General features: G+C 35.4%; 1 protein-coding gene across 1 annotated transcript; it reads left to right on the forward strand.

Moving 5' to 3' along the window:
• The first annotated feature begins 3,849 nt into the window (after positions 1-3,849).
• On the forward strand, positions 3,850-5,691 carry LOC109241321 (probable aquaporin PIP2-1). Its single transcript, XM_019408052.1, has 3 exons — positions 3,850-4,227; positions 4,358-4,653; positions 5,188-5,691. Exons 1-3 carry the CDS (start codon positions 3,927-3,929, stop codon positions 5,440-5,442), a joined length of 852 nt encoding a protein of 283 aa, XP_019263597.1. The 5' UTR covers positions 3,850-3,926; the 3' UTR covers positions 5,443-5,691.
• The last annotated feature ends 6,434 nt before the right edge of the window (positions 5,692-12,125 follow it).

Below are 12,125 nucleotides of genomic sequence, written 5' to 3' on the forward strand. Positions count from 1 at the left end.
ACTGTTATGGCAACTAGTGACTAATAAGGAAGTGTTGTGGGTAAGATGGGTGCATGGTGTGTATATGAGGTCGTGTAGAAACATTTGGGATCACAATCCACATGTGATTGTAGCTGGTATTGGAAGAAGATTAATGGATTGAAACATAGTATGACTCAATGGTACAATGGAAACACATACATTTTGACTAGTAATGAAGCTTATTCTATTTCTAGTAGATACAATGCAATGTTAGGGCATACATCAAGAAGTTGGGAAGTGAATTTGGTATGTTAACTAGGCACAGATTTTTGTTATGGTTAGCAAATCAACAAAAACTGCAAATGAAGGGGAGAATGCTACAAATGCACATTCATATCACAAGAGATGCTGAGTGTTGCATGTGTAACTTGGGAGTATTAGAGACTCAACAACATCTATTTGGGGACTGCTTTCGGGTGAAAAATATGAGAGATGCACTGGCAAGTTGGGTTGACATCAGGTTACCAGACATGGCAATACCTGAGATATTACAGTGGATTAGAAGGAGACATTGTAAGTAATTCAGGAAGGAAGTAGTAGCAGCAATAGTATATCATACCTGGCAATCTAGGAATTGGAGAATTTTTAGACAAATCAACCTCAACATAGAATTATGTGTTGGCCAAATAAAGAAGGAGCTCGCAGAAAGATTGAGCATATATGTAGAGTCCAGAAGAGCTAGACAGTGTCCATAGTTGATACAACGAATGTGTAGTTAGTTTGTAGTTCAGTTAATTTTTTCTTTTCTTTCATAGTGGATGAAGTTCTGTACTTAGAAGGATGTGTTTTTTGAGGTCTTGTTGTACTGGGACAAGCTAGTACACTTGATGCTCGTAGGATGTAAAACATTTGGGTTGTTATGGTAATATTCACAGTTATTACCAACAAAAAAAAAGACAACAACTAGGAGACACTCGTCACTCATTGGGAAGCAATGCTTTGGAAGTTTTAGTATGTTTCAGAGATTGGATTAGATCGGAACGAAAAAATCAGGGACGTGAAGATATTGATAAACCAGAAGACGAGGAACTTGGAGATTTATTAACACAAGGTAATCCATCTAAATTTAACACTCCAGAAGATGGCCAAGAAGTTCATATTGATTATGAAGAACTTACTAAGGCAATGCAAAACCTTTGAAGTTCTTGTAATTAAACTTTGAATTTTACTCTTTTTTCTTTAATTTAGTTGTTGTAAAATGTAAACTTTAATTTGCAAGCTTGAATTAAAAAAAGAACTTGCAAATTATAAGTTCAATTTTTTTCCATCTTCATTGTATTCTATTATCTTAATTCAAATATAAGGATTTTAATTCCTTTGAAATTTATTCAAGCACTCTTTTTATAAGACTGTTTTCATATTTTACATTTTTACTTTATCTTAAAATAAATTACGGTAGTTATACAAAATACACACACAAAAAAAATTAAATAAAATCGGCCCGGCCCGACCCTTTAGGTCCGGAACCGTTTCGGTTCAATAATTCACCGAAGGGGCTAGGAACCGGTAAAACCGATATTGTAAAACCGATAACCGAGCCGGTCCAGAGACCGGCCCGGCCCGACCCCTTGATACCCTTATATTAGAGTCATCGTTATATTTACAAATAAATTTCAATATATGAGTTGTTAGTTCTTTATCTTTTTATTTTGGAAAAAGATTAAGAGTATACTTTAATAATTATGGAAACTATTTAAAGTACTTTAAAATAATAAGAGTAATAAAAATAAGATAAGAGGAGGAGAGCATTACCAAACGATCACACACGATTAATAAAGAGCCGTGACATTCGTGCCCAACCGAATATCACAGCGTGAATTTCAGCCCGTATTGGCAGAAAATCAGTGAGTCACGAAAAGGAAGATTTTTACCTTTCTTAGAATTGTTCATAGGGTAAAAACCCCCCTACTATATAAAGGGGAAGCTAATTATTCATTAGACACACTGTAACACGTATACCAATGCAATATACTTATGTCTCTTTGTTTCTAAAAGTTATTCAAAGTTCTTGTTTACATTCATAAGTTCTTCATAAGTGCTAGTTCGGAACCTAAGGCAGTTTACTTGTTAAGCCTCTGACCGTGCTCGGATTCACTATCATCATTGGTTTGCTATTTACTATATCTTATTTGCTTATCCAATGTCATTACTTACTTGTATAGAATTATTCTACATATATTTAAAATCGTGTATAAATTTAATTGTTATCCATTTTTAAGGGTAAACATACTTAAAAGTAGTTAAAAAAACAAATAAGAACATGATGAAGATGATCAAAATCTCAAATTTTTACAACAATATTGCATATCGTTATTTGTGGGCTTGCGGTGTTTACGCTTTTAGGTGAGTCCTCCAGTTAGATTTATCTGGCAGGCTTAGCTGGCTATTAGCTAGCCAATATTATGACAACGTTGTGCCTCAAAAATTCCAAAAAGGAAAAAATGTCTTAATTTGTTGTATTTAAAAATTATGACGATTATAAATGATTAGTGATAACTGATAAGATTAACAATTGCTATTCTCAATTAGTGTCCTTACCTAAAAAGGAATCGCATATTAATGTAACTATACACAATTCCGAAATGAAGGATAACCACTCATTAATCTTGAATTATTACACCGACCATCATAATAAATTTATTGTGATGTCAGAGTAGAAATAACAGAAAAGAAAATCAGAATTATAATATCAGGAAAAAAGTATCATTAGAAAAGTTTATTAAATAACTTTATATGATGGTAAGTGAAGACAGCAAACTAAAGACATCATTATCTCTTTTTTTGTGTGTGGGATATTCTTTGATTTATTTTCTTTACGATTTCTTAATTTTTGATATGATAGATGATGTTTGAACCAGGAAACTCCTAATGACATAACTTGTCTTCAATTTGATTCACTAATCTTCATCCTTTCGACTAAAATAATCTCTTGCTATATTTATTTATTTTATAGCAAAAAGATGTTGAATTCACATAAGCTAGTTAATACTTAACATGTGTCTTTTTACAGTTTTCTTTTTATTGGCGAGCAGTAATAAATTCACATTAATGTAGCTTAGACCATCTCTAAAGTATACACATAAAAAGTATAATTGAATTCAACCTTTTCGTGTCCAAATTTCCATTTCTCCGAGATTTTGACATAGCTGTTCGATGTAACTCAAAAAATTATTTCCGGCACTTATTAACCTCTGATAATGGAAACGTGATAAAAAGAAATTCAACAGCTCTACTAACAAAGGAGGAGTTAGAATTTAAAGTTTATGAATTTTGAACTTGCCATTGAACCTATAGTTTGTTATAATTACCAGGCTCACAATTAAATATCAACACATATTTAATAGATTTTCTTATACAAATATAAAGTTTAAACAAAAATTATTTAATTCGTCTGAACGAGTAACTTATACTCTCCATCCGTGTCTATAGACGAAGAATGCCGTTGTGTGACAAGTGGTGGGACCAATTATACAATAGTACTCCCTCTGTTTCAGTTTATGTGAAGCTATTTCATTTTTGTTCCGTTCCAAAAAGAAAGACTCCTTTCTAAATTTGGTAACAATTTAACTTAAACTTACAATTCTACCCTTAATGAAAAGCTTTTATAATCACACAAACACTCTGGACTTCTTTTTGACTTGGTTAGAACCACAAATCACAAAAGTCTTCATTTTTCTTAAACTTTGTGCCCAGTCAAACAGGTTCGAATAAATTGAAACGAGGAGAGCAATATATATTGGGCGGCTTAATTTTTAACTTAAATAATTAATCATCCCTTCTTTGCTCTTCCCCTTCGTTCTACTCTAATATAAATACCTGCCCCCTCACCTCTCACTTCTCTTCACACCAAAAAACAGAGCAGTAACATAGTTTTCAGCAACAGAGTGTTGAATATATAGTTAGTAATGGGAAAAGACGTAGAAGCAGCAACAGAGTTTTCAGCAAAGGACTACACAGACCCGCTACCAGCACCCTTGATTGATTTTGAGGAGCTGAAACAATGGTCCTTTTACAGAGCTGCTATTGCTGAGTTTATTGCCACTTTGTTATTTCTTTACGTAACTGTACTCACGGTTATCGGCTACAAGCACCAGTCAGACGTTGACGCTAATGGCGACGTCTGTGGCGGCGTTGGCATCCTTGGTATTGCTTGGGCCTTTGGTGGCATGATCTTTGTTCTTGTTTACTGCACCGCCGGTATCTCTGGTTAGTGGGTTTTTTTCAAGCTGAAACTTTTCTTTATTATTTTTCGTCTATTTATAGTAAAGATTGTCCCATCCTTGCTTTGCATAATTGTTTATTATTGTACTGATAAATTAATACGTGAATAATGCAGGAGGACACATTAACCCGGCAGTGACATTTGGGCTGTTCTTGGCGAGGAAAGTGTCACTGATCAGAGCCTTGGTGTATATGGTAGCACAGTGCTTGGGTGCAATATGTGGTGTGGGTTTTGTGAAGGCTTTTCAAAGTGCTTACTACGACAGATATGGTGGAGGTGTTAATGTGATGGCTCCTGGCCATACAAAGGGTGTTGGTCTTGCTGCTGAGATTATTGGTACCTTTGTTTTGGTCTACGTTGTCTTCTCTGCCACTGACCCCAAAAGAAGCGCCCGAGACTCCCATGTTCCCGTAAGTATTCCATCAAATGCAATTCATTGTACAAGAATTTTAACTTTTAATATTCCTTTCATTTTATTTTTAGTAAACCTATTTGACTGGGCATAAAATTTAAGAAAATAATAAAAATTGTACAAAGTTATGATACTAAACAAGCCATAAAATTTGTGTGGCTACTATTATTTTGAAACTTATGATTTAAAATATGTCATAATATTTGTATGGCTTTAAAAGTTTCTTATTGACGATAAAATTAAAAGTTTAAGTTAAATTGTTTTCATATTTTAAAAATAATATTTTTCTTTTGGAACGAACTAAAAAGAAGATAGGTCCATATAAATTTGCTTAGGTAATAGAATTGCTAGCGTCCAAGTACTTTTTGGTTGTTTCAGTTGGTGATTGTAGCTAATATAGTACTATTTTTTATTTTTAATATAGCAATATTTAAGTTTTGTCCTCTAGGTGGAATGTCTTCTCTCTTCATTATTGTGACTAAACAAAAGGACTTATTATAGATGATTTAATCTTTGTTTATTTGATGTGAAGGTATTGGCTCCACTTCCCATTGGATTCGCAGTATTCATGGTCCACTTAGCCACCATTCCAATCACCGGAACCGGTATCAATCCAGCTAGGAGTTTCGGAGCAGCCGTGATTTACAATCAGGACAAGGCATGGAATGAACATTGGATCTTCTGGGTCGGTCCATTTATCGGAGCCTTTGCCGCCGCCGCCTACCACCAGTATATCCTCCGAGCTGGTGCCGTCAAAGCTCTCGGTTCCTTCAGGAGCAATGCCTAAGACTTCTCATTATTCCATTGATGAATAAAGGGCCCAATATTGAAAGGAAAATGAGCTATGCAAAATTGCATATATAAAGGGTGTCTTTTTATCTATTTGTTATTTCTCCTTTGATTTTCTTTCCGATTTGTTTCTAATTCGTATGTGTGTAAGCTTCTGCTCCTTCTTTTATATCCTCTTCGTCCTAGCTCATTCAATCTTTGTGTATTTTTTCTTTCCTCCTCGTAATTAAATGAATTGCTTTGTGTCTTTTTGACACCAGACATAAAAAGCGCTATCGTAGGACGTAGGCTTTATCATCTACAAATAGAGTTAAGATTCCCAAATGATCATTCAACTTGATGAATTCACCTAATAATTTTATTTTTTATTTTTTCTTAGGATCAAGAAGTCACTAAACTATTTTTTAGGTTCTCTAATAGTCGTATACATCGATAAAGAATATAAAAACCATTAAAGAAGCCTTTTCTAATATAAAAAGATAAATTTATCTATTTTCTCCAACCACGAAAAATTAAATTATTTTTATGTAGAAACTTCAGGTTCAACTACCACCCTGCACCCTTTCAATGTTCAAAATCCTACCTTGAAAAATAGAGTCATACTTTTAGATATAATAAGCACAAACAACTTATTTATTTACATTGTAAATTTTTTTAAGTTTAATTTATTTTGTGGTGGTCAAACGAATCTTTTTTCAAATTTAAATTAATTCCAAAACTGTTAGTAAGTATTGTTCTTCCCATTACTCTAAACATTTGTCTTGGAATATATTTTCTACTCTTTTTTATTTTTTTGGTAGAAGGAAAGAGTTGTCATTCATTAGCTAATATGATTACATATGGATAAAGTCCCGTTGGGATCCCTTGCGATTTCGCCCGTAGGGCTGTTGATACTAGGATTACAATTAACAAAAGAATTTTCAAGCTCAGACAAGCTATTAAGAACATTAATAGTTACAAGTCTACAACTAGTTGATACGTTTTTTCCTTCATGGAGGAGCTTCAAAAAGGCGGCAGGTGGGTAATTCCAAGTTGATAGTGGGCTATTGCTTGCTTGCTTGGATTCTTCAGTAGCCAAAAACTGAGCAACTTTATTTTTTTCCCTAAAGTTATGCCTGATCGGCGGATTCCCTAGTCTCTTCAGTAATCCCTTGCACTCATTAACCAAGTTAGTATAGAGGGAGCAATTGTTTTGGCCAAGTAAGCGAATGACATCCGTTGCATCAATTTTAGTTTCCAAACTATGGAAATTCTTTTCACAAGCTAACTGTAGACCAGTTCTAAAGGGCAGCAACTCCATGTAAGCAGGAGTGTAGCCATAAACTGTGTTGTAGTAGCCCAGAACTCAATCCCTATGAAGGTTTCGAAAGACTCCACTAATACCCCCTTTTATACTTATCTTTTAAGACACCATCAATGTTAAGTTTGATAGATGTTGTAGTGGGAGGATGCCATTTGATTGTGATGTATGAAGTGGGGGGAGTGTAACGTGAAGAGTTGGTGCAATATTTATAGTCCATGCAACACATAACTATAGTATTCAAGGGAAGTTGGTTGCAGAGATTGTTAAAAGAGTTATTGTTTCTATTAAGCCAAAGATACCAAATAGAAAATGGGACGAAGTCCTGCCACGGGATACCCAGATGATCAGTATTAATGTTAGCTTCTTTGAGTAAAGTAAGCCAATGTTCGGAGTAGAGATATGATGGTAGAAAGTTTCGATGCACATCATTCCAAAAGTTTATGGCTATTGGGTATTCAAAGAAAATGTGAGTAATAGTCTCCTATGCTCCTTTACAAATTAAATAGGTAGTGTCTATGTCACATTCAAAGAAAATGTGAGTAATAGCCTATCCAGAGAAGGAATTTGATTTTATGAAGCTTATTTAGTTTCCAAATCCAATGGAACTTATAGTTATTGGATGATTGATGGGAGATTAGCTTATATGTATATTTGATAGAGAAAATATCATTTGGAGTAAGCGCCCAGATTGGAATGTCTCTAGAGTTATTGATGTTAGTGCGGCTTATAAAAATAATTCTATTGATAATGTCTGAAAGGAGTTCAAAGGAAAGCTTAGAGATCCCATTGATCGTTTATCCAAAGTCCGACTTCAAGAGATAAGTCTGATTGTTTCAGAGGCCCTTGGATTATAGTATTTAAGGGAGGGAGGTTAGGTATCCAAGCAGAAAGCCGACAACTAATACTTCCTAGTCCAACTACCCATTCAAGACCATTAATACAGATTTTTCAACCTGTCAGCATAGCGAGGGGTGGGATTTCTCTTCTGACTATATTAGCTATAAGTGTAGTATCCCAAATGGAGCATGGGTTGGTGAAGAGCTGCCAAGAGAGATTAGCGAGTGAGGCTATTTAACGGAGCTTGTTTGGGTTGGGTAACAGAGTACTCTTTGATGTAGTGGATTTTCTTTTTCAAAGTGGTAGTGTCCCAAATGAAGTCTCTTTGAATTTTATCGATTTGTTTGAGTGTGGAAAAGAAAAGTAGAATATATTGCATTGAGTGATTTGGGATGGAGTTAAGGGTTTATCCAGCTAATGTTGTTCTCCCCGCAATAGAAAGAAAGTTGATTTTCCAAAGTTCTCACTAATTTTGACATTAAAAATATTTGCAAGGTTATTTTTGGTTGGTGTGTCACAATTTTTGGAAAAGATAATTTTGAATTTGGTAGTATTGATTTTTTGCCCAGAAATTTGGGAGAAGAATAGGAGGCATTATTTTATAGTGTGCATTGATTTTAAGTTGGCATTAGCCAAAAGACTTAAAGCACCTGCATAGAATAGGTGGGAAAATGATGGACCAGTTGGGTTGAGCTTGATAGGATCCCAAAGACCAATGTTATCTTGCCGACATATGTACTTGAAGAGTAGTTTCATACATAGGATAAAAAGATATGAAGACATTGGGTCACCTTGCCTAATACCCTTAGATGGATTAAAAAAGTTGGTTTTAGACCCATTAAATAAATAGCAATTCTTGTGATGCTAATATAACTCATGATAAATTTGGTAATTCGCGGAGGGAATTTAAAGAAGAGAAGGGCTCGGTATATGAAGAACCATTCTTTTGGCCTTTTCAAGATCGATTTTTAAGAGCACTTTACACTGGCGACCCTTAATCTTTTGGAAATGATTAATAATCTCTTGAATTATTATTGCATTATCATTAGTTCGTCTGCCTTTAAGAAAACTAGATTGATAGAGGACAATTAGCTTATCAAGGAAGGGCTTAATTCTATTAACGATAATCTTGGTAAATACCTTATAGATAGTGTTGCAAAGACCTATAGGGCAAAAATTATTGAGATTGTTTGCATTATAGAATTTTGGAATGAGGCAGATATAGGTAGAGTTAAGCATATCTGGGATTGAAAGGTTTTGAAAGATATTGTGGCAAAATGTCAAAACACAATCCCTGACCACATGCCAAAATTTTTTATAAAAGAAAGGGTGAATTCTGTCAGGGCTGGCGCCTTAAAAGGTTTAAAAGAAAAAGTTGCATGGACAATTTCAAAATCCTGCAAAGGTTGGTCTAGTTCTGTGAGATCTATGTGTTGGGTTTAAATTTTAATGATGATTAATAACAAAAAGCCTTGACTAATGCAATTTTACTTTGTGTGTAGATTCGCAAGAAAGCAACGACTCTGAAGAACATAAGGAAGGAAAGAAAATCATCTAAGTACATCGAAGGGAACCAACGACTATGATATTCAAACTCTATATCAAAGGTATACCAGGAAGGAAAGAGAATCAATCAAACAAGCAAAGGATTCTTGAGCATACAAGGAAGGAAAGAGAATCAATCAAGAGAAATCAACGGAAGTATTTAAGAGAAGTTAATTGGATAGATGAAGGAGCCAAACTACAAACTAAGAATGAATCTGGCTATACCTCACAAGCTAGATTCATGAGGCTACCCTTGGGTCCTACTCTTAGATGATTATTCTTCACAAGGAAAAATCCTACAATCAATGATCTTCCACAATATCAGAAAAGAGGAATCAGAAGCTTCATCGAGCACTATTAGAGAAGAGAAGGAAGGAAAAGGAAGCTTACGCAACTTAACACCTGTTTTTTATATTTTTCTAGTCCTTAGTACAAACACCGTAGTCTTAAATTTACAAGTGTCACAAAAGATAGGAAGAGTTGGAAGCTACTTTCAATCCCATCTTCCGGGGTCAGATCTGATGCAAGCTACTTTCAATCCCATCTTCACTGGATTTTCTTAATAAAAGTCACAAATACCTCGAAGTTCCATCTTTTGTCCTCAGAAATAGTGTCCAAGTGAATATTGAGTAGTCATCCACAATCACAAAGATATAGCTCTGTCGATGCCCCCTTTTTCTCGCGAAATCGGATTTATGACATTTGGACGGACAACTCATTTCCTTTTAGGAATTGGGTTTGCAATTTTGAAGAGTCGCCACCTAATGATTAAGTGCATTAGGACACTAAGAAGAAATTTGATTTAGAAAACCAGAGATTGGGTAAGGGCTTGAAATTATCTCGAGGGGAAGGTGTTAGGCACCCCTCAAGATCCACTAGTGTGGTTCCCAGTCATGCTACAATTGTGACTTTAAGTATAAATAACAAATAAACAGGCAAGAATTGTAAATACTAAATAGCTTTCACATAATGGATGCAAACCACTGAAGTACAAGAAATTAGAGAAGCTGAAATTTGGAAGAAAGCAGTTTTAGAATTCTGAAAAAAGAACACACAAGTAAAGAGGAAGGCGTTCGCACATAATTGATGCAAGTAATCGGAAAAAAAGGTGAAAGAGGCGGAAGTTTTGGGTAGAAAACAGTGCTGAAAATTAAACAAGTAAAAGGGAGGTTTTTTACATAATTGATGCAAATAATTGAAGTAAAAGATGTTAAAGAAGCTGAAAATTAAACATTTTTTAAAATTCTGAAAATATACACAAGTAAAGGGAAGGGGGGGGGGGGATCCTTGGTTTATAAATAATATGGATCACCCCACACAACACCCGGTAACCGTTTACACACGTGGTGTTATCGCGTGGTCATCATATCCATATCTACCCTTTCCCACCCCGTTAAGGTATTAAAGCGCGGAATGGTCTCGTTACTTATTGCATGCTATTACCCGTCCCAATCCTATCAGTCCCGGAGGTATTTGAGACTACTAGTCCTAAAGGGGAGGGAGATTTGGGCTTTTCAGAGTTTAAAAGGATAAAATTCTAAGGCGACAAACAAAAACACATAAAGCAGATGTGGGAGACACATAACAGTTAAAAGGGCTCAGACAGGCCTCCTCACTTAGAGACAGATTGTTTAGCATGTCTTGCACGTACTGGTTATGGTCTGAATTAAACGTAAAACGTCAAGGCAGGCTGATTTATCACATATTTTTAGATAAGAAGTCCGAATTAGGCCTGCCTGGTGGTTGTAATTATCAAAGACTGGTGCAGTTAATTAATTACCTAATGGCTTGCCTAGGTGAAACCTATAGGCATGATATCTAATAATGCAGGAGTACACTGATTTAAGGAAGGCTTGCTGATTATAGAAAACATAAGCTCTGCAGGTATTGAGGCCTGATATTTACTAATTTTAGACTTAGGCAAAATAGGCGATTCAGATTCAGATTAGTTGGTTACTCATATAGGCATGCTTTCTAAGTGTTATTGATTTTAAAACGTTTATAGAAATGCAGGAGTCTTATAGGCATGGTATCTAGAAGGCAATTTGTTATTTAAACCTATAAATTGTTTGCCTCGTGATAGATCTTTATGCAGAAATTAAGAGATCCTATTGACAGGTTCTCTATATGAGGTGCAGAAAATGCAGAATCCTATTGACATGTTCTCTATATAAGATGCAGGAATGCAGAAACTATTGACATGTTCTCTATATGAGATGCAGCAATGCAGGAACTATTGATAGTATATCTATGTATGAAAGACAGAACTTATAGACATGATTTCTAAAATGCAGAAAAACCTATAGACGGGATTTCGAGAATGTGGAAATGAAAGCGGGATACGATCGCAGAAGTAAATACCTAAGAGCATGATGTCTACCCTTATGCATACATGAGTGACCCTCCCCTTTTCACTATAAACCTCATAAGTTATTACAAATTATTACAGCCCAGAATGAATAAAGAAAATAAAATTACATCATAAATTAGAGTACAACTAAGGGGAGCCTAATTCAGACTCCAGGTCTGAAACATGAAATAAACCAACTCCAAAGATCCAATTTCCAAAGCCTTTCTCATTTTTTGGGTGTGTCAGAGTTCCCAGGAGCTTCAGGAACTCCGGGCAGTGCTTACACCCAAATATATTGCAGAATTGAATTTTAGTGCAGTGTGGAAGTGCCAGGCCTCAAATGTCCAAGTTCAGAGGGAACTCAAGGTCCCAAAGCAAGGCTCATAGGAGGGGGCCAGAACTTAGAAACTAGGAGTGAGTGTAAGTGCAATAGAGGGGATTCAGGGGAAAGCCGAGACAGGCTGGTGGTCATACCCAACAATTGGAAGTGCTGGCACACCCCAACTAGCCTGTTAGCCACATTGTTTGGGAGTTAGGATCCTTTGAAGGATCAAGCACAAACATGAACAACAATTTGGATGCTGCCATGCCTGAACCTTAACTCAAACACATAGAAGGAATAGGGGTACAGGAATTCACAATAGAA

This window comes from Nicotiana attenuata, unplaced genomic scaffold, assembly GCF_001879085.1.
Source record: "Nicotiana attenuata strain UT unplaced genomic scaffold, NIATTr2, whole genome shotgun sequence".
Taxonomy (NCBI): domain Eukaryota; kingdom Viridiplantae; phylum Streptophyta; class Magnoliopsida; order Solanales; family Solanaceae; genus Nicotiana; species Nicotiana attenuata.

Excerpts from the sequence above, each read along its gene's own strand:
- LOC109241321 (XM_019408052.1), top strand. The coding sequence starts at position 3,927 with ATGGGAAAAGACGTAGAAGCAGCAACAGAGTTTTCAGCAAAGGACTAC. Across the intron at positions 4,228-4,357 it reads CTGCACCGCCGGTATCTCTG|GAGGACACATTAACCCGGCA; the intron begins GTTAGTGGGTTT and ends TGAATAATGCAG. Across the intron at positions 4,654-5,187 it reads CCCGAGACTCCCATGTTCCC|GTATTGGCTCCACTTCCCAT; the intron begins GTAAGTATTCCA and ends TTTGATGTGAAG.